Source organism: Podarcis liolepis (genome assembly GCF_965112155.1).
Source record: "Podarcis liolepis genome assembly, chromosome: 17".
Lineage (NCBI taxonomy): Eukaryota > Metazoa > Chordata > Lepidosauria > Squamata > Lacertidae > Podarcis > Podarcis liolepis.
Genome location: NC_139571.1, coordinates 8,622,264 through 8,644,804, shown reverse-complemented (window position 1 = coordinate 8,644,804; position 22,541 = coordinate 8,622,264). Strand labels below are relative to the sequence as shown.

Genomic DNA, 22,541 nt, shown 5'->3' with positions numbered 1-22,541 from the left:
AGAAGACACGAGGGCATGCACAAACGCAGTTGCACCCTTTTGGACATTGTTTCAGGTGGAGAGGAGTATCTTTAGATCAAACCAAAAGCCTCATAGAAACAGTGGACATCAGGTGTTTGATGGAAAGGAGGCGCTACATAGGTGTTCTAGGAAGGAATTCAAGGTGTGTGACGGCTTAGAGTTTAATATAGTCTTGATTTAAGCCTGGTCTATACATGCAGAAAAATTAGTAGAACTCCTGAGGTGGTAGAATAGACTACTATTTTTAACCTCAAGAGGGTGTGTGTGTGCCATTTTTGAATGTCTTCCTGCTACAATAACTCCCTGCAAGTACAGTCGTAACTTGGATCTCAAATGCCTTGGCTCCCGAACAAATCGGCTCCCGAATGATTGAAACCTGGAAGTCAGTGTTCCGGTTTTCGAGCGATTTTCGGAAGCCGAATATCCTGCACTGCTTCTGCGGCTTCTGATTGGCTGCAGGAGCTTCCTGCAGGCAATCAGAAGCCACACTTTGGTTTCCAAACATTTTGGAAGTTGAACGGACTTCCGGAATGGATTCCGTTCGACTTCTAAGGTACGACTGTACAAAATTATCTACATGCAAAGAGTTCTTAAAAAACAAAACAAAACTCAAGCCAAGGAGTATTAAAGAGTTACAAAACCTCCTGCAGTGATCTAGCCCATTCTGTTGCCTCAAGAATCTCTTATAGTTTTGCTCAGGGGGAAGCACTTCTCTTGTTCGGCCGCTCAACCCAATGCCACAGGGATTAAGTTAAAACTTTCACCTCCAACACGCAGCCCTGAGCACTGTGCTGCCTGATGCCTCTGTTGCGCAGCCCCAACGCTGTGCAAACAATGGAATACGGGAGGTGCCGGGAGAGATAAAATAAAGTACTTCTTTACACACAACACATGCTTAAACTTTGGCACTTGCTCCTGCAGGGATGGACTTCTGGCCACCAACCTAGATAGCTTTAACAGAGGATAGGGCAAATTCATGGAGGAGAGGGCTTTCAATGGCTACTAGCCCTAAAGGCTAAACTCTGCTTCCACAGATGGTGGCAGCAATTATTCTGAACAGTGCCGGATATACGTATAAGCTATAGCTTAGGGCCCCACTCTCTTGGGGGCCCCCCAAAAAATTAAAGGAAAAAATAAACTGGATGTACATTTCCAAAATATAATATAACAAACAAATAAAACAAAACCTACAAACAGCAACAGTATTTTGTGTTGTGTAGGCTCCTATGATGTAAAGTCATGGGCCCCGCCTGCTAGCCTGCTCCCTAAAATATCACTGGTTTGCTCATTTCTATATATAGGGTGCCTACATTCTGCATGGACTGGTTGCATGGCAACCTGTGCAAATGGCTTTAGATACCTATTAGGTCCATAAATGACCATATAGCATATATTCAACACAAAAAACAGCGGCAATTTGTTGTTGACAAAAGACAGCTGGACATATAAAGAGCCCCATTGCCTTCAGTAGCTTAGGGCCTCATCAAACCTAAGTCCGGCCCTGCTTCTGAACACCAGTTGCTGAAAACCACTGGAGGGTTTTGTGCTTGAATCCTGCTAGCGGGTTTCACACAGGCTTCTGCTTGGCCACTGTGAGAACCAAATGCTGGACTAGTGGGGCCCGATCCAGGAGGTTTTCCTTATATCAGTGGCAGGGGCCATAGTGGGGCCTTTGTAGCTGCCCTTCCACAGCAGGACTATGGTGTTCAACAATATGAATGCTGCCGAATCCATATGCATTAGCCTGCCAAGCATGTTGAGATGGTGGCCTGATGTGTTCTTTTCCTGAAGCTGCTGCTCTTAATGAGAACGAACCCAGAAGTAAAGTTTTGGGTCTGTTGGTCACTTATTGCAGGGACTTCACAGTAACAAAGGCCATTGCAGCTAAGTCTTTGTCTCCCGTTTTCCCAGGTGACTTTGAGGATGATTTCTTAGCGGATGAAGACATCACTTCTAGAACTCAGTTTCCAGAGAGCTGGTTATGGCAAACAGAACAGCTGACTGCACCTCCTAATGATCAAGGGTAAAAAGCTGTTATGGCTATGTTCTCCTTTGCAGCCTAGTGTCTGCTCTCCAGACTTAGGCTGCAATCCTACAAGATGTGATCGGAAAGTTTGGTGGATGGTCACAGAAATCGGACAGTGAGAAATATTTGAACATACGTACATACCTTACAGGCCTTCAAAGTAGGCCCCCTCAGATACAATGCACCGTTGACAACGTTCGTATAACTGTTGGAAACTTCTGGAGAAGTCCTCTTGTCATACTGCTTTCGGTTCCCTTGTCATAGCAGCTTAAACATGTGAAATGTTGGAAAATCTGTGTCCTTTCAGTGCAGATTTCAGTTTTGCAAAAAAAGAAAGAAATCCGGTGGGGCCAGATCGGAGAATATGGAGGGTGGGACAACTCAGTAACCTCAGTAACAATTTCCTGTGGAATATGCAATTCTTCCGCCATCATTTGGATGGACAAATCCTGATCCCGCATCAATAACTCACAAACTCTGTTGACATTTGCCACCGTTCTGCTCGTTGATGGTCTGCTAGACCTAGGGTCATCTTCGATGGTTTGCTGCCCTTCATTGAATCTCTCAAACCACTCATACACTGTCTTTTGAGTTACAGCTTCATCTCCATACACAATTATTAGCATTTCTTGGGTTTCTGATGCCTATCGTATGTTCAAATATTTCTCACTGTCCAATTTCTGTGACCATTCACAGAACTTTCTGGCCGCACCTTGTATATCCATTTACTTGTAGCAAGAACCATTTAACTCAAGTATACACACACACAGTGCAAGAGAGAGGTTATGCTATATAGCTAGCTTGGCAAGAATTCCTTCTTCCCAAAGGCTAGGTATCTTGACAAGAGACTTTTCGACACCTTCACCCAAACTACAGTTCCCAGGATTCTCTAGAGTAGGGGTAACCAATGTGGGTACCGCTAGATGTTGCAGGACTCCAACTCCCATAAGCCTCAGCCAGCACTGCCAATAGTCAGGAATGAAGGGAGTTGTACTCCAAAACAGCTGCATGGCACCATGTGAGCTAGCCCTACTTTGAATGCTAAGCTTGTATGGAGCCGATATCTATCCATCACACAATTTGTCAAAGAGGAAGAGCAGGGTGCGCGATGTAGCTTTTATATGAAGGATGGTGGCTAAAACACTTGGTTCAGAGCAAACCAGTGGCGTAGCGTGGGGGGTGCAAGGGGGGCAGGCCGCACCGGGCGCAACATCTGGGGGGCGCGCTCGCTGCCTCCGGAGTCGCCGAAGAGCCTCGGGCGCAGGCTGTAGCAGAGCCGCATGTCTCGCGGCGCCCGGCTGAAGGCGCCCGGCAGGCAGCGGCTCTCAGCGCTCGCCGCGGAGGACGCGCCAGGCAGCCCCTCCTCACAGCCCCGCCTCCGCCGCTGCTGCTGCAGCTGCTGGGCCGTTGCATTTTCCTCGCCTCTCTGCCCCCCTCCTCCTCCGGGCAAGCGGCGTCGTTCGGGCAGCAGCGCCAGCGGCAACTCGCAGGTTAGGGGGTAGGGGGGGCGCAAATTACGTGCCTTGCCCCGGGTTAGGGGGCGCAAATTACTTGCGTTGCCCCGGGTGCTGACAACTCACGCTACGCCGCTGGAGCAAACACACATGAGGCATGAGGAAAGCCCACCAGAATTGTACTGGTATGGTCTTAGCTGTCTCAGAGCTTGGTCCCAGTGGAGGAGGAAGCCGTTCGGGCGGCACACCCAGGAACAGGGCGAGGGCAGGGCAAGCCACCTATGGGGTGGGGCGCACCGCGAGGCCTCTAGAGTGCCTGCCTCCTCCCACTCAGCCACCCTACAGCTGGGGGGAGGCAGCAGGCGAACCATTTGGACAGCACGGAGCCTGCGCGCACCCAAGCCACCACAATTCTTGGGCACGCTGAAGGCACGACGGTGAGTTCTGCCTGGCATTTTGTTACCCCCCTCAGTGGTGACACCCGGGGCAGACTGCACCCACTGCACCCCCCTTCCTCCACCCCTGCTTGGTCCCTAGAGCTTTAGGTAAAACCTGGATGGAACTCCTCCAAACTCTGGTCAGCTGGAACAAATAAAACATGGATTGATCACCTCAACATATGTAAGAACAGAGATGACCGAACATGTCTCAATCCATTCCAATATCTATTCACATTTTCAATGGGTATTTTCTATTCCACAGCAACTGATTTATTTTGCACAAGTCTACATTCCATTCTGATGTCTACTGATATGATAATATATGTAATTTATTTTTTAATTTTTTTTTTACATAGCACCCAATACACATGCATTATCTTCGCCACCAACAGATATTTGCTTATCCATTATGTTCCCTGTGTAGCAGCTGCACTCAGGTATGACATGGTAACCTTTCTCGTTGTTCCTAGGATCTCATCCAAAACAATACCTCTTTACCTGAAGGATTCAATCACCACCTGGGAGGTGCTGGCTGTGAGCATTTCAGACACAAAAGGTGAAGAAGAGCAGGTGGGAGACGGGCTGGGGAGATGATGCCAGGCCACAGTCTGCCTTGACAAAAATCTAGGATGGGCAATGTTCACGTTCTTTTGGTTTTTCAACCTGCTTCCTTCCCTGTTGGCCCGCCTTGCAGGGATCTGCGTGGCTGACCCTTACGAGATAACTGTCAGGAAGAACTTCTTCATCGATCTACGGCTACCCTATTCAGTAGTGAGGAATGAACAGGTGGAGATCCGAGCTGTTCTCTACAACTATAGGAGGCGGGATCTCAGAGTAAGTGCAAGCTTTTGGCAGAAGCATTTGATGTTGATGATTTCATGCTTAATTGGTTTTACGCAAATTGTGCGTTGCCTGTTTATTTTTACACTGTAACTTGCTCTGGCATTGTTTGTTATGTGTGCACACTTCAGTCCAGCTGCAGGGAAATTGCATTGCAAATCCACACTGTAAGGAGTACTGTAAGTATTTGCAGGGGCCAGGCCCTGAGCGCAGTGGGAAGTTGCAGGACTCCTTGCTGTGCTTGTCTTGGGGGAGTCGGGTGCGGCCTGGCATGTGTGGCCAGCAGTGGCGTAGCGTGGGGGGTGCAGGGGGGCCCGGCCGCACCGGGTGCAACATCTGGGGGTTAGGGTTAGGGGGCGCAAATCCACGGGTTAGGGGGCGCAAATCCATGGGTTAGGGGGCGCAAATTACTTGCCTTGCCCCGGGTGCTGACAACCCATGCTACGCCACTGGTGGCCAGATCAGGAGATGTGTAGCATCTGGAGGCAAGCCTAAAAGGAGTATATAAGGACAGCATTTCCCCCTGGTTCTTTGCCACAGCAATGTGGTTCACACTCTGCTGTTACCAGTTCCTGCTTTCGCTCCTGATCTTGCTCCAGCACTCCTGTCCTCGTTCCAATTCCTGATCCTATTTCTGTTTCTGCGTTCCAGCCTTATCGACTTTCCATTCTCCATTGAACTGCTATCACGATCTCTTTCAGCTTCTGCCTTCTGGAAGAAGGTGCAGGGTTATAAAGACTAGGACTAGCCGCCTGAGAAACAGTTTCTATTCGAATGTGATTTTGGTTTTAAATGCAGTGTAAGGTAGTCTCTATCGCGGTATATTGTATTTAATTATAGGGTATCAGAGTTTTTAGGGGGCTAACCAGGCTGGGATAGCTGGCATAGCAGGCTTGTTGGTTTCTGAATGTCTGATGTAGATTTTCAGTTTCGTTGTTCTGTATGGGAGAAGGACAATAAAGATTATTGTATCGTACCATTGTTACCACCCACACCCTGGTCCCGGCGGGTCAGGCCTGGACTCCTGCCGCCTACGACCCAGACTGTGGCGCACAGTTGCAATGAGGCATTGCTCCTAAACCTGCTGAGCCAGGGATTGTGGCCTTCAGTGGGTTTAGCAGCAATGCCTCACTGCAAGCGTGGATTTGCATTGCAACGAGGCGTTGCTGCTGGAACGAAGTGCACACACATCTGTGCAAAAGAACTGAGCACTCTTTGGGTTCAGGAAACATGTTTTAAATATAAAGAAAGTGTGGATAGCCTGTGTCCCCAAGTGTTACTTGTGTCCATCTAATTTCACACAGCTGTCAGCTTACTTTCATTTGGGTTATGAGGAGGGGGGAAGTGGCTGGCAGAGAAAGAAAGAAAACGTGATGACAGACGAGAAAGCAGAAAATGGAAGAGTGGAGAGAGAGAGAGAAAAGGGGCACCCCCCCCACTTTGTTTTGTCAGAGCTTATTGTTGGCTTTGGCCTTGCACATCCTTGACATGCAGCTACCAAAGAGCCATCAGCAGGGGATGTGGGGTACGCAGCCAAAATCACAAATGCATGTTTTGCTAGTCATGCAAAGGACAAGCACACAGAGAGTTCTTGAGCTTCCTCCTGTGTGTGGTCACTTCCTTTGCTTCCTCTGGTCAGGACTTCTGCAGCAAAGGAGACAATCCTTTGTATTTCCTTCTGCCTTTTATGAGACGCTCTTTCCACCATGCTTCCAAGCTGGCCAGACGTCCATGGCTAAAGCTCCTGCTTTCAGGAGCTAAGACTACCAGCTTTTATTTTACTATAACAAGTTTTTTTTTGGCACATTACTTTACTGTATGTGCTGCCTGCATTGAAATGTAAGTAAATCCTGCTTTCCTTTGACGTTACCAAAAAAATGTGTGGTTCATTCTCTGCAATGGAGGTGAAGAAGGGGATGTCAATAGACTGCAAACAGAAGGGATAAAAAGGTGTAATTGCCTATTAATAAAAGGTAAAGGACCCCTGACAGTTAAGTTGTCGCGAATGACTCTGGGGTTGTGGCGCTCATCTCGCTTTACTGGCCGAGGGAGCCAACACTTGTCCGCAGACAGTTTTTCTGGGTCATGTGGCCAGCATGACTAAGCTGCTTCTGGCGAACCAAAGTAGCGCACGGAAACGCTGTTTACCTTCCTGCAAGAGTGGTACCTATTTATCTACTTGCACTTTGATGTGCTTTCGAAGTGCTAGGTTGGCAGGAGCTGGGACCGAGCAATGGGAGCTCATCCCATCGCTGGGATTCGAACCACCGACCTTCTGATCGGCAAGCCTTAGGCTCTGTGGTTTAGACCACATAACCACCCGTGTCCCCAATTGCCTCTTACCAAAGCTTTAATAACTTATAAGTGTTTTACTCTGCTAAGAAGGCTTCACAACCAGATTACTTTTGTATTTCTCCCCCACACTTGGGATAGGATGTTTAGATCTAAATCTACAGGTTTAATCCTCGCTCCATCTCCCAGAGGGGAAAGGTCCCTCACTCACTCCTGGTGTGAAGGATCTGGCAGCTGGAGCCTTTGGGTGCCTCCTAGTTGGAAGCTAAAGCATCACTCTACTTCATGAAGGAGACGTTCCCTCTGGATGGTCCTTTGATCAGGGAGTTGGCAAACAAAATAGCAGGAGGGCAAGTCTTGGGGAAAGCGGAGCTTGAACACTCCTCTGCAATGGGCCTGGAACAGAAAAGCATGTATCCTAGACAGGGGATAAGAAAATAAAATTATTCCAGCTTCCATAGCAGAGTTACACGTACACCAGCCATTTAGAAGGAGAATCTTCTCTGAACAGACTTATCTGGATTGTGCTTAAACTTGAGCTCAAACAGCTAGCCAAAGCAAGGGACCTCTGCTGCTGGAGAGGAGCTTGTCAAATGCCCTGTTCCAGCTGCTTTCTGTATACGAGAGGAAGCAGCCCAATCAAGATTTTGGAGATGGCTGTGGGCTGGTAAATTTCCCATTGTTCTCTATTGGCATAGATGTAGCGTTTGAAGCACGGGTAGGCAAACTAAGGCCCAGGGACTGGATCTGGCCCAATCACCTTCTAAATCTGGCCCCCGGGCGGTCCAGGAATAAGCGTGTTTTTTCATGAGTAGAATGTGTCCTTTTATTTAAAATGCATTTCTGGGTTATTTGTGGGGCCTGCCTGGTGTTTTTGCATGAGTAGAATGCATGCTTTTATTTAAAATTCATCTCTGGGTTATTTGTGGGGCACAGGAATTCGTTCATTGCCCCCCCCCAAAAAATATAGTCTGGCCCCCCACAAGGTCTGAGGAGCAGTGGACTGGCCCCCTGCTGAAAAAGTTTGCTGACCCCTGGTTTGAAGGATAGCAGAGGCTGTTTGCAAGGACCTTTCCTGTCATTAAAGCACACATACTTTCCCCCCACCCAATCACAGGCTGAATGATCCCCACCCCCTCATTATAATGGATCACTTCATTCTCTGTTTTCTCCTCAGGTGCGGGTGGAGCTGATACACAACCCAGCCTTCTGCAGCGCCTCCACTGCCAAGGAAAAATACCAACAGATGCTCACTATTAGAGGCCAGTCCTCCAGGGCGGTGCCATTTGTGGTCATTCCACTAAAGCTGGGACAACATGACATTGAGGTCAAAGCTGCTGCCTTGGGAGGCGCTGCGGACGGCGTGAAGAAGAAGCTGAAGGTTGTGGTACGTGACAAGTTGTTGCAGAGGAAGGGCCACTAAGATGATCAAGGGTCTGGAAAGCAAGCCTTATTTATGTGGAATGGTTCTGAGCGTTGGGTCTGTTTAGCCTGGAAAAGAGGAAACCGAGAGGAGATATGATAGCCAACTTCAAATATCTCAAGGGCTGTCACGTGGAAGAGGGAAGAAGCTTGTTTTCTCCTGCCCTGGAGGGTAGGACCTGAACCGATGGCTTCAAGTTACACTCAAGGGGGTTTGCTCTCTAGAACTGAGGGCACCTGGAGTCACTCCTCCTTGAGAGAAGGACTGAGGAAATGAGATAGCTTCCTTCTAAGCTAGGCACCATGTTCCCACAATCCATGGCTTCTATTTCTTTCATGGCCGATTGCAGCTGGGGTAGAGTAGGCATGGAAGAGTTTCAGTTTAACTGGGCATTTAGTTTGGAGACTGAGGAGGTTTTTACTCACTCTTAGCCTTTGGGAAGGGGTGGTATAATAATAATAATTTATTTGTACCCCGCCACTCTGGGTGGCTTCCAACAAAGATTAAAAATACATCAAAATGTCACACATTAAAAGCTTCCCTAAACAGGGCTGCCCTCAGATGTCTTCTAAATGTCAGGTAGTTGTTTATCTCTTTGACATCTGGTGGGAGGGCATTCCACAGGGCAGGTGCCACTACCGAGAAGGCCCTCTGCCTGGTTCCCTGTAGCTTTGCTTCTTGCAATGAGGAACCGTCAGAAGGCCCTCGGCGCTGGACCTCAGTGTCCGGGCAGAACGATGGGGGTGGAGACGCTCCTTCAGGTATACTGGGCCGAGCTGAGGTATAGAAAATGAGTTGTAAATAAACAGGAGCAACCTTGGAGAGAGAGAAAGAAAGAGTGCATTGCAGGGTGTGCCATTTGGATTTCCCAAATTTAGATTACTCCCGTAGAGGAGCATGCTTTTCACAAGTGCCACAGGGTCTGAAAAGAGCTCTCTCCCTTCTCCTGATGGGCTCTGTCAGCCAGGGGCAAAGCAAGGAGAACCGGCACCCAGTGCCGGGTATTGGGGGCGGGGCAAACCACCCGGTGATGCATTCATGTGTGCCGTAAGTAGGGTGCATGCATGTGCCATACGTAGCACTATTGTGCATGCACCGCTAGGCAGTTTGCCGACGGTGCCGCTTGAGTGCCATGGGAACGGCGGCGGAGGGTGCAGCTGCGAGCGGAGGATCCTCCACACGCGACTGCGGCGGGGCGATGGTGGCGGCTCACACCACCATTCCTGTGGGCAGCGGGGAGAGCCCCCCACAGGGTGGTGCCTTCTTGTTGACAGAATGGAATCTGTGACTATCCAGCAAAGCACCATTAAGGACAGGTTGGTGCTGCCTATGGATGAGGGACTATGGACCCCAACCCAGGATTGCTACAATGCCTTAGCTACTGGGGATTTATGGGGCTGACCTGAACCTATTCCTGTGTTATATTCAGGCACAAACATGTAGCTGAGTCATATTGCAACAGAAGCTAGATCCGATCATAGCTGTCAACCTTCCCTTTTTTTGCGGGAAATTCCATTATTCCAGCACCGTTTCCCGCTGCTTCTTGCTGCTATCCTGAATTGTTAGATACCCCGTAGACTGTCTCCGGGACAGGCGAGGCTGCTGATCCCTTATTTTCAAATCTGAAAATTGACAGCTATGGATCTGATGCATATGTTTGCCCTGTCCTGCTGCCTTTTTGAATTGCTCTTTGCTGCTATGTTAAGTAATATTTGCATTGAGACTCGTTCTGTTCTTTCTTCTTGCCCCAGCCTGAAGGGATACAGAGAAAACTTGTGAGCGTCATTGAGCTGGATCCTGCTACACAAGGGAACAGCGGTAACACTCATTCTTCAGGAGGGCTTCCCTTTTCCTTCTCTTTCTTCACCCTTGGAAAACCACCTCTCTGTTTCCCAGCTCTTTCATTTGCTTACAAGGGAAAACGGGTATCATTTTGTCTAGAAGATTTTAGACGGGAGTTCATTTCTCTTGTGGAGATGGTTCTAAGCCCAGAGGAAGGCATCTGTATGTAAGGGGAGGAGCTCGCTGGCAGATTAACAGGTACCACTGTGATGGAAGATAATAGTACATACACTATCCCACCTCCTGCCAATCCCTAAAGAAGGTTAAAAACGCAAAAAGTAAGATGAGCGCTTATGCAAAATCACACTTATGTGGTGTGTCTGTACATCAGGCAGTTCTCCTGGCAAGACCTCGGAGGACGGACTCACTTACTGACCCAGCATTCAGTTTGGTGGCAGTGTGTTTGTAGCACCAGCTGTGAAGTGGTGGTACAAACATGGTAGAGCAGATGTGGGTGGCGCTGTGGTCTAAACCACAGAGCCTCTTGGGCTTGCTGATCAGAAGGTTGGCGGTTCAAATCCCCATAACGAGGGGTCTCATTGCTCTGTCCCAGATCCTGCCAAACTAGCAGTTCGAAAGCATCCCAGTGCGAGTAAATAAATAGGCACCACTCCGGCGGGAAGGTAAATGGTGTTTCCGTGTACTCTGACTTCCTTCACGGTGTCCCATTGCGCCAGAAGCAGTTTAGTCCTGCTGGCCACATGACACGGAAAGCTGTCTGTGGACAAACGCCGGCTCCCTCGACTTGAAAGTATGATGAGCGCCGCAACCCCACAGTCACCTTTGACTGGATTTAACTGTCCAGGGCATATTTTGCACGCAGAACGTCCCAGGAACTGTCCATGGAGCTCCCAGTTAAAAGGATCAGGTAGCAGGTGATAGGGAAAGACTTGTGCCAGAGAAGGTGGCAACACTGGGCTGGATGGACAGATAGTTTGACTAAATCCATTGCCCTTCTATACCCATGTTCCCTCTTAGCTTGATAATGCCCTGACAGGGCTTTGTTGTACACGTATAGTAGGTACACAGAATATAATGTGTGAACACCCTCCTAGTTTTCTATGAAGTTCCTGCGTAGAACTTCTGGTTTAACGCCACTTTTAGAAACGGATGTGGAAAAGCAAAACTAAAACAGTTTAATTATGGAAGCAACAAGCAACTCATGTTTCTGCCTCCTTGTAATTTTCCTCTTTTTCCTTCCTTTTTTCAGATGGAGTCCAGGAACATCAGGTCAAAGCTAGGAGTTTAGAAGATATCATTCCTGGCACAGAACCTGAGACCAAAATTACTCTTCAAGGTAAGCACTAGTTACAGTAGTGGCCAAAATTGTGGAAACCTTTTGGAAAAAGTGTATTTCTGAGGTTTGATGGCTCATAACACCACTTTCTTTTGGAGGAATACCCTAAAATTATATATCAATGGAAAGATAATTTAATGAAGAATGTAATGCAACAAAGTGGGTTCAGTTACCTGTATTCTATCAAAGATGATAGCCAAATAACCAGAAAAAGGAAGCCCAACTTGCTTAGGTTGATATGCAGTAGCTTTCCTTCATATAAACCTCAGAAATACACTTTTTGACCATTAGCGTGCTTCGACATGCAGAAGTCTAGGCTTGCAGAACTGAAAATGATCAAAACCCCATCCTGACTTGCCCCCTGCAGCAACCCACCAGCCCCAGGAATATGCTCCTGGGGCAAGCCCTCCAATAATTTTTGATGTGATAGACCATGCAGCAGGCAGAGCCTTCTCTGCTGATCTCAGTGAGTGTGGCAGGTGGAAAAAAAGCTTTAAGGCTTTCAAGGGAATAAACCTTGAATTAGGCTTGGAAGCTAATTATACCAGCCCTTGATGCAAAGCGGACAAGGCCGGCACAAAAGAAAACTAGCTGGAAGAAGGAGGCAAGTCTGAAAAGAGCTGTCCGTACTTACTGGCGGGTTTTATTAGGTAGGTGAGGGAATATAATTAACTGTACCTACAGACCCGTGTGTGTGTGTGTGTGTTAGCAGACAGAAAGGATCAGCTTACCACTTGTATTTAAGAGCACGAGGCTGAGCAGAGTTTAAATCTCATCTCCTGTGGTTTAATTGAAAGCATAGGAATTAGCCGCTGGGCTGATCTCCCACTTTGTTGCCCCAAATGTCAAAGAAACAGGTTACAGACTGAAATGTAAGTTTAAAGCTTACAGTTTACTCACAGTCCAGCATTCGTCCTTAGAAACAGCAGCAGTAAAAATAAAATACTTGTGTTTACAGCAATAACAGCTTCAGGTATGGGCCTAATGCTGGAGCAAGTGGGAAGACATCTGACTCTGTTGTTGATTGAATAGAGAGAGGGGAGCAGGAAGTACTTCATTGTTTTTTCTTTCCTCCCAGGAGAGGAGGGGGAAATGATATCACACAGAGCCTTCTCTACCACTTGCCTTTCTATGGTCTGAGTCTGCCTATCAGCAACGCAGCTCTGTGGTTATAACCCATTCACATGCCAACTAGCAAGAAAGTGCATGGTTAAATTTGACTGCTTATCTCCCACACTTACAATCCAGCAAGGCTAAGATTGCAATCCACACAAGTATTAGTTTCTGTTTATTGCCACTGTGCAGTTCTTGGAGTCACAAGACTCTGTTTACATTCCAGAGATTCCATACTGTTGGCAGTCTCACGGGAGACGGATGTGACGTTACTGGTTTCCTGTTCCTTTGTTTTTCCAGTTGCTCTCTGCTCTCACAGAGAGAGGATGTATTTTCTTTTCTGTCTGCATAGTTAGCAATAAAACCTAGCAATGTAGCTCAAATTCCTCGTCACTTCTGCTGCTTTGAAACTCTGCATAATGGGGAACGTGCTTGGAGTCTCATCAAAGGCTCAGGTCGTTAATCACGTCGGAGGGCGATTCCGGAGGAGTCGCTCAGTCGAACGCAGGTTCCGACAACAAGTTCCTACTGCATGCTTGGGCTCACATGTCTGCTATCATTCTTTTTGTGGCCAGGAGACCCTGTGGCTCATATTGTTGAAGACTCAATTGATGGGACCAAACTGAAGCACCTCATTGTAACGCCCGCTGGCTGTGGGGAGCAGAACATGATCACCATGACGCCATCGGTTATTGCCACCCACTACCTCGACACCACAGGGCAGTGGGAGAAGCTTGGGATGGATCGCCGCTCCGATGCAGTCAATCAGATCATGCAAGGTAAGACAATCGGGTGTCTCCAGAGCTGTTCCTCCTCCAGCTCGTGCATAGGTCTGTCCATGGCTTCTTGAGTTGTCCATTCATAGAAACACTGAGTTCAAGACCCTCCTAGATCAAGAGTCCCACAGAACTTGCAACAGGTTTCAGGCAGCCTCTCCCCATAAAAACCACCCCAGACCCTGTAATCATCATGTGAGGCCCTTCTTTGTGTGCCTCCTTCATGTGAGGTCCAGAGGGCAGCAACATGAGAACAGGCCTTTTCTGCAGTGGCTCCCCATCTGTGGAATGTTCTGCCCAGGGAGGTTTGTCTGGCGCCTTAATTATACATCTTTAGGCGCCAGACGAAAACATTCCTCTTCAACCAGGCCTTGGGCTGATGAATATTCTATAGCCTTTGAAATATGTTTGTGGGAGGGAAGGTTATTGTTTTGTTTTGTTTTTGTTTTAACTATTTATTTTGTGCTTTTATCCTGTATTTTTATCTCGTGGGCTAACCTGAGATCTTCAGATGAAGGGCTGAATAATAACAACAATAATAATAATCAAAAGTGCTTTTTTCTAAAAAATTGTTTAGGGATACTCTCATTTTGACTCAAGGAAACCACCATTTTATAGTTCAAATTGGGAAAAATAAATACAGTAAATGGACAAAAGTACAAAGAACATGTATGTATTACACAGCTAACAGCTCACACTAACTTCCACATTCCTCTGCTAGATTCCAACCCCTAATTCACACATTAAACGCTTGCTTTCGTCTGAGACTCAGGAAACACTGTGATAGGAAATGAGGCCGCCATCGACGGTAGCAACAGAACTGACGATTCACCGTGTTTCTTCTCCTGTTAGATTCTTCTCCTGTTAGATTCACAAATTGTTTAGGGGTACGCATCCCCCTGCATCCCCCCAGAAAAAAAGCATTGATAATATTTTATTAAAGAATGGGTACCCACTGGTAATGGCCTCTGAGAAATTTATAAAGGCTACTTGAGTTGCCTCCATACCCATTTACAAGGTTTGGAATTTCCATCTACCTTTTTTCTCATCTGGAGAATCCTAAGATAACAAGAAGGAAACTGCCCTTCTTGTTATCAACTGCCTATGCCTCATAGTGGCGGTGCCTGTTCTGCTCTGTGTTAAGGTCTTGATGGGGAAAAGCAACCCTGTTCCTCAACTGGTGTTCTGCCAAAGCTACAAAGAGACCAGAAGGGAAAGTTGAAAAGGACACAAGCAAAAAGGCATATGCAAAGGAAGAGCAGATGAGGCAGTGCAGCAATTAAATAAAAGGGGCATGGAGCAAAGTTTCTTTCTGTGCAGGGTGAGTGCCAGTCAGCTGTCTAGATGCATTTGTCTAAGCCAACCTAAGAGGTTGGCAACCTAAGGCCCGGGGGCCGGATACGGCATGCAGGGGTCATTTAACCCGCCCTCCAAGTCACCCCCGAACCCTGCCGCTGTGCTCGGGGACTCACTTCTGCGGCACTGGTGGGGCTTCCTATCAGCTGCAGGAAGCTCCTCCTCCGGCGCCTCCTCCGTGCTGGAAATAGCGTCTATGCATGCGCGCACACATGCAGACGCCTCCTCTGCGCCGGAATTGTTATGTACTGAAGTTCTCACCCTGGGCCAGCAGGGGGGTACTGTAGATAGTTTTCACTCAGGTCTGCATATGCAAATAAGGAATTGAAAGTGACGTTCAGTGATTGGATAGTTACAGAAAGTTGTTACTGTTGCTTTGTAGTTAAGCTTTATATAAGCAGGCTGCCTGAACCCTTCAGTTCAGTTCAGTTCAGTTCAGTTCTGGCCTGTGAATAAACAAGAGCTGTCTGAAGAATCGCTGTGTCGTCTGATATGTTCACCCACAACTTAACAGGAATGCACGTGCGTGAACCGGCCTGCGGAGAGATCTCCGGGGGAGTCAAGCAGACCAGGCTGCTTAAGCCTTGCTGACCCCTAGTCTAAGCTGCTGAAGCAGCATTTCAGAGTTCTGTTTCTCTTCCTTCCTTTCTAGGTTATACCCAGCAGATGACGTACAAGAAAGAAGACCACTCCTACGCTGCCTTTAAAAACCGCGAAAGCAGCACTTGGTAAAGGCAGTTCTCATATGGCAGTATATATCACGGATGAGCTTTCCAGATGTTGATTGTAGCCCGATAACATGGACAAGGTCCTTTCAGCAATGCAGCCGATAATGTCTCCTCAATTGTTGCCCCTCTTGGCTTATTAAAACTTCCCAACTGGATATGACCTGGTGGATTGAGGGAGCAGACCCTCCTGATGTCCCTATTTTCCAGGGACAGTCCAGATTTACAAAAGGCATCCCAGTTTCTGATTTGATCCTGGAATGTCCCAATTTTCCTTAGGATGTCCCTATTTTCATTGGAGAAATGTTGGAGGGTATGGAGTTTGGCAACTATGCAACCTTGAGAAGACATCTAGGCAGCCCTGTATAGGATTTTTTTAAAAAAATGTTTAATGTCTTGTTATGTTTTAATGTATGTTGGCAGCCGCTCAGAGTTGCTGGGGCATCCCTGTCAGATGGGTGGGGTATTAACAACAACAACAACAAATCAATAATAATTAATAATAGAATAGGACATCCCTATTTTCTTCGGAGAAATGTTGGAGGGAAAGTGACTGCAAAGGCTGTGATGAAAAAAGTGCAAGTACTCTTAAATGAAACTGATTATTTCTCCCCATTACAATCTGGATTCAGGCCTAGTTATGGATCTCTTATCAGGCTTGGTTGCCCTGATGAGTGACGCTTATTGGGAGAAGGGCAGGGAGGGTGTAACCCAATTCTTCTTAATTTATCTCTCAGCATCTTTTGAAACCATTGACAGGGTATCCTTTTGAGCTGACTTAGTGAGATGGGTATTGGATAGACAGTTATACAATGGTTCTGATCTCTTCTCCGTGGTTGATTTTAGAGAACAGCATTGGGTGTTTGTCTTTTACTAATATCATCATCATTCTCATTATTTTAATATAATTAGTTGCTTGGTGTCTAAAAGGTGCCCAAGCAACTTACATCTAAAAAATATATATTCATTAAACCTGTAAAAATTAACATAAAACATAATTTTCCTCATACAAGCGAATATAGTTCATTCACACACTACAGCCAGAAGATTTAACAGCACATTTGACAGCAGACAAAATCAGCTCAGTCCATAAAAAGCCTTGGGGGGGGGAGGGGAGTAAGCTTTTAAAGGTAAAGGGACCCCCGACCATTAGGTCCAGTCGTGGCCGACTCTGGGGTTGCGGCGCTCATCTCACTTTATCGGCCAAGGGAGCTGGCGTACAGCTTCCGGGTCATGTGTCCAGCATGACTAAGCCGCTTCTGGCGAACCAGAGCTGCGCACGGAAATGCCGTTTACCTTCTCGTTGGAGCGGTACCTATTTATCTACTTGCACTTTGACATGCTTTTGAACTGCTAGGTTGGCAGGAGCAGGGACTGAGCAACGGGAGCTCACCCCATCATGGGGATTCGAACCACCAACCTTCTGTTCGGCAAGTCCTAGGCTCTGTGATTTAACCCACAGCGCCACCCACGTCCCTTTTACCTGATGCCAAAAAGATGTTCCACAGATGGGGAGCCACCACTGAGAAGGCCCTCTCTGTCATTAACCTCTGAGCCTCCCTTAGAGAGAGAAGGGTCTCAGGTGAATTTCCAAGGGTTGAGTACACTGGGAGAAAGGAAACATAAAGTGTGGTTGGAATTTAAGTGGGGTTATATGATATGTTGGTGTAGAACCTGGCAACTGGCAAACAGCCATAATTTGCACTTAACTGAAGTTTCTGAACCATTTTCAGAGACAGCCCCCATGTAAAGCACATTGCCATGCTCCAATAGTTCAGCCGCCAGTTTAACATGTATGTGAAGCGGTTGGGAGATTAGGAAATCAGAACACACAGAGCTATTTCTCTGTAACATTTGAATCAGGAAAGGCCATGTAAGTCTCGGACTGCTGCCTGGATACAATGGTAGGTTGGATGAGGGCCAACAAACTGGCAATGAATCTTGGGAAGATGGAAGTGCTATGGGTGGGTTGTTTGAGGGTCCAGATAACAGGTCCATTGTCGTATCCATCTCACAGTGGCTAGGTGTGCCTTTTATCAGCTTCAGGCTTGTAAGATAGATACAGCCATTTCTGGACTGGAATAACTTGATCGCTGTTGTCCATGTGCTGGTAACCTCCAGGTTGGATTCCTGCAATGCACTCTATGTGGGGCTGCCCTTGAGGTAGGTCTGCAAGCAAGTGCAAAATGCGGCAACTCAGAGGCCTGTTGGAGAATATGCATTATGACTACAGAATATACAAAATTCAGTTGCTATATAAACGTTGCCCAAGGACTTTTGGAGTCTATACGTATTGATTGGGAAATAATAATAATAAAAAAATAAAATAAAAATAAAACAAAATACTTTTATTTGTACCTCACCCTCCCCAGCCAGAGCTGGGCTCAGGGCGGCTAACATCATAAAACTAACACAGTATACAAAGAACATAAGAAAATAAAAACAGTCAATCAGTCAATTAAAATACATCTTAAAATTAGTTCAGAGCAAATTAAAATCTGGACAGAGGGCAGTCCACGGGTAAAATTGGGAGTGGTTAATATTCTTCTAGGCCAACTGTTATCACTGGTCTTATAAAGGACCTGTGAGTGGGCTAGGAGGCCTCTTTAATGCTTGTTCTTATACAGGAAAAAAAGAATCAGACTGAACCCCGACCAAAGGCCTGGTGGAACAGCTCCGTTTTGCAGGCCCTGCAGAAAGATGTCAAATCCCGCAGGGCCCTGGTCTCCCTGGGGCCACGGCCAAAAAGGCCCTGGCTCTGGTCGGGGCCAGTCTAATTTCCCTGGGGCCTGGGATCTTCAGGGTGTTATTATTTGCAGACCTTAAGGTCCTCCGTGGGGCATACTAGGAGAAGCAGTCCCGTAGGTACGATGGTGTGCACAAGTTAGCTCTTCATGGGTAGATATTGTGAACATTCTCAATGAAGTCTGGGGAATGTGCACAATCGCTGGTTGTTAAGCACATATCCACTCAACTTGCATTCCCTTTAACATATGTATAACTTCAGTGCAGGACAGTACTTCATGCATCTGATAAAGTACATTGTAATTCAAAAACTTGCCCCATAATTAATTTGTTAGCCTTTAAGGTGCCCAACATGTTACTCCTGTTTAATAGTGGAGCTGATGCATTGTATTCTCTGCAGGTTAACAGCTTATGTCATAAAAATCTTTGCCATGGCTTCAGGAATAGTATCTTCTATTAACAACGAAATCCTCTGTGGAGGTGTGAAGTGGCTGATTCTGGAGAAGCAGAAACCAGATGGAATTTTCCATGAAGATGCCCCTATGATCCATGGAGAAATGCAGGTATGCTTTCTTTCTGCTACTAATGGTGCTTGACGTGAATAGAATCATAAAACTGTAAAGCTGAAAGGGGATCCTAAGGGTCATTTAGCCCAACCCACAGCAATGCAGGAATATCAACTAAAGCATCCATCACAGCTGACCATCCAACCTCTGCTTAAAAGCCTCCAGTGACGGAGGAATGCCTTTATTGGCACGAAAGTGAGGTTGCGATGGACAAGAAGCCATTATAATCACAACCGTATGGGGCTGCAGAACCATCAAGAAGGCCCCCTCTGCCAATCTTAACATCCGATAGCCTCTGCAAGGAGCTAATACCTGATCTATGTTGATCTATCGATCCACATTGCTTAGATCAGGCATGTCTAAAGTCTGTTTATGCAGCCCCTGTGGCAGTTTATTTCTTGGGGTCAAACAAGCTCAACAAGTTCAACCCTAAAAAAAAGCTCCACAGCTTCAATCCTAAAAAATGGTCAACAGTTTTGGTCGGCCCTCACAAATGGTCACTTCATCAAATCTGGCCCTCTTTGAAAAAAGTTTGGGCATACTAGGAGAAGCGGTCTTCTCCTGGCTTAGATACATAATTGTGTTTGTGCACAGAGAGATGGTGGTATGCTTTCTTTCAGCTGCTTGTCCTTTCTGATAATAAATCCATGTATTTTCTGGCTCCTAATTCAGAAGAATCAGTCAACAACAACAACAACAATAATAATATTTTTTTGTTTATATCCCGCCCTTCCCAGCCGAAGCCAGGCTCAGAGCGGCTAACAACAGTAAAAATAACAATAGACTGTCTTGCAGGCAGGTGGTCCTTCAAGCCTTTTGTCCAATGACAGTTTCCTGCAGGCCAGGTTCTTTATGGAGGGGTTCACAAAGAGGACATGGTGGTGAGACATACCCCTACCTACCACTGTGGCTGCTGTGTTACTTTTCTGTAGTGCTGTCGTTGTGCAAACCACCAAGGCAAATAGCTTCCCAGGGGATATGCCATCTGCAAAAGATGGGGGAAAGTGGAAGACATATATGTCTTTAAAATCCTTTGGGTTCTTAATTTTCTAAGCTTGTCAAATTTCTGGTATGTTCAGGCTTGCTTCCCCTACCTTCCTCCCCACCCCACTGCCTGTACTTCTGAGCTATGTTTTTGGTGGGAGATCTGTTTGTGTGAACCAAACACATTCAATTGTTCTTGCCCACCCCCCCTTGCTTCCTTCCAGGGAGGTTATAAGGGCGCTGAACCAGAAGTGTCATTAACAGCTTTCGTCCTGATTGCATTGCTGGAGTCCAAAGACATCTGCAAGGATCAAGTCAATGTAAGTACCTGTCTACCCCTAACAGTCCCTTTTGCCCATCCCTCTGAGTTTTGGCTGGCAGGGAGGTGAGAGAGGTCTCCATTGTTGCTGCTGTTTGTGTGTTATTTTATTTGTTATTTAATGGGTTTTTTTTCCTTTTAACTTTTGTAAGCAGCTTTGCATTTTTCCATTTCTTTGGTAGTAAGAAAGGTGGGAAGATAAATTTGTAAATAAGATTCTGGCAGGAGCGCTCTATCAGGATCTGATTCCTGCTTGTAGAAGTGACCGTTTGCTCCTGCTCTGCTCTGCTTGTATATTTATAAATAACACAGATTTTAGAAAGGCTCCCTGAATCTAATTTGCTTTCTCAACCAAAGGAAACTGGGCTCAGTAGTGCAGCCCCTGGCGCTTTATTGCATTACGTTTGCATGAAATACATAATGTCTGCAGTTGTTCTCCCAAACACTCCTACAGTGTATATTTTGTCCTTTTTACCCAGATTCTAGAGAGCAGCATCACCAAAGCTTCTGAGTATTTATTAAGACAATATGGGAAGTTGGAAAGACCTTACACCGTGGCCCTCACGGCTTATGCTTTAGCCCTGGCAGGAAGGCTTAATGATGACAAGGTACTCATGGAAGCATCAAGAGGTACGTTTGTGGCAGCACACTCAATGCAAGAAAAAACATGGTCAGGTTTTGAAGATGAGCTGTTCCTGTAAGGAGATGCTTGGAAGACTTCTAGGAAGGAGGACAGTGGCAGCAGCCAGGCCAAAAGCAGCCTGTAAGCGGCTGCCCTGTGGGAACTGGGAATGCTTTCCAGAGTACCAAGAGAGTATATCCTGACTCTATGCACCCTTCCCTCTCCCTCCTGGCTGCCTTGTTCCTTCTGCTGTTGGGGAGAAATGGAAAGGTTGTGTCTGCAGAGCAGCAAGAGAAGGAAAGGGCCCCGTGGTGGTTGTGGGTGCCAAATGAAGCCAAATACAACAGTGGAGGGGAAAGGGACTTTTTGCATTTGCTTTACTTGTTGGAAGGGGATGCATGGGCCGACGAGGAGCAGAAGCAATGTTTGAGTCCCAGACTCTAAGTTTATGGAATCAGTGTGTGAAGCCTGAAAAAGAGTGGATGAAATGCTGTGTGGTTGTGGGTGGTTGTGCTTGTGTGGATGAGCCTCAGGGCTGTCTTTTAATTGTTGCTGGCTTCTTCCTTTAAACAAGGGGATGGTCTAGATGACACTTGGGATCCCTTCCAATTCTACCATTCTATGACAAAGAGATATTTTGTTTCCTGCACTGGTTTTCAAAATTCTGCGCTTCCATAGCTGTTGTAAATTTGTTCATAAACAAATGCTTCATCACAGCAGCTTGGCCCAATGGCTGGGGGAGGGAGGAGGCTTGCAGGCAAGTGACAGGCAGTTTTTAATTTATAATGTATTATGCAGTACATTGATAATCTCTGAATGGAAACTGGTGGGAACTGGGTGGGTCCTTAGGACACTGAGCTCATCCGCCCATCAGGATCTGTTTAACAAGGATCTATTTCATTGCTGGTATTTAGGTAAGAATCGTTGGGAGGAATATAAGGCTCACACCTACAACATCGAAGGCACATCCTATGCTCTGCTGGCCTTGCTGAAAATGAGGAAGTTTGATGCTGTTGGTCCCATAGTCAAATGGCTGACAAAGCAGAAGTATTATGACGGGACATATGGACAAACCCAGGTGATTGTTTGCTTTATTCTCCTCCTCTTAAAAACTGAACTGCAGCCTCCATTTGCACCTAGTTTTGAGTGAAGTGATCAGCCTGCATCTGGGCTACACCACTTTAGATTGCTGGTGGGGTGACCTCCATACAAAATAATTTCCTACACTTTGAAAACTAATGGGTTCAGCTTCCACCATAGCCTTTCTGTTTGGCATGTTAATACAGTGGTGCCTCGCAAGACGCAAAGAATCCATTCTGTGATTCTCTTCGTCTAGCGGTTTTTTCGTCTTGCGAAGCAAGCCCATTGACGGATTAGCGGATTAGCGCTATTAGCGGCTTTTAGCGGCTTATCTGCTGATCGGATCAGCTGATAAGCGGCTTAGCGGCTTAGAAAAAGGGGGGGGGAAGGGAAAAAACCAGCAGGAACTTGCAAGGCATTGTCGTCTTGCGAAGCAAGCCCATAGGAGATTCGTTTTGTGAAGGACCTCCAAAATGGAAAACCCTTTTGTCTAGCGGGTTTTCCGTCTTGCGAGGCATTCGTCTTGCAGGGCACCACTGTATCTTAAATGGGGGGGGGGAGGGCTCCACTTATAGCGATGTACCCCTGTACCCACCACAGTCAGTAGACTCAGATGGTGC

At 46.8% G+C, this 22,541-nt stretch overlaps 1 protein-coding gene across 1 annotated transcript in view; it reads left to right on the top strand.

The window, feature by feature from the left end:
• Positions 1–22,541, top strand: part of LOC310696847 (A.superbus venom factor 1-like) — a 56,072-nt gene that overhangs the window by 19,536 nt on the left and 13,995 nt on the right. Inside the window, exons 18-29 of the mRNA XM_083482895.1 lie at positions 1,933–2,044; positions 4,412–4,497; positions 4,636–4,775; positions 8,251–8,460; positions 10,248–10,314; positions 11,549–11,635; positions 13,324–13,527; positions 15,533–15,608; positions 18,751–18,913; positions 20,125–20,220; positions 20,699–20,849; positions 21,756–21,919. Coding sequence (XP_083339021.1) covers positions 1,933–2,044; positions 4,412–4,497; positions 4,636–4,775; positions 8,251–8,460; positions 10,248–10,314; positions 11,549–11,635; positions 13,324–13,527; positions 15,533–15,608; positions 18,751–18,913; positions 20,125–20,220; positions 20,699–20,849; positions 21,756–21,919 — 1,556 coding nt within the window. The remainder of the gene's footprint in view (positions 1–1,932; positions 2,045–4,411; positions 4,498–4,635; positions 4,776–8,250; positions 8,461–10,247; positions 10,315–11,548; positions 11,636–13,323; positions 13,528–15,532; positions 15,609–18,750; positions 18,914–20,124; positions 20,221–20,698; positions 20,850–21,755; positions 21,920–22,541) is intronic.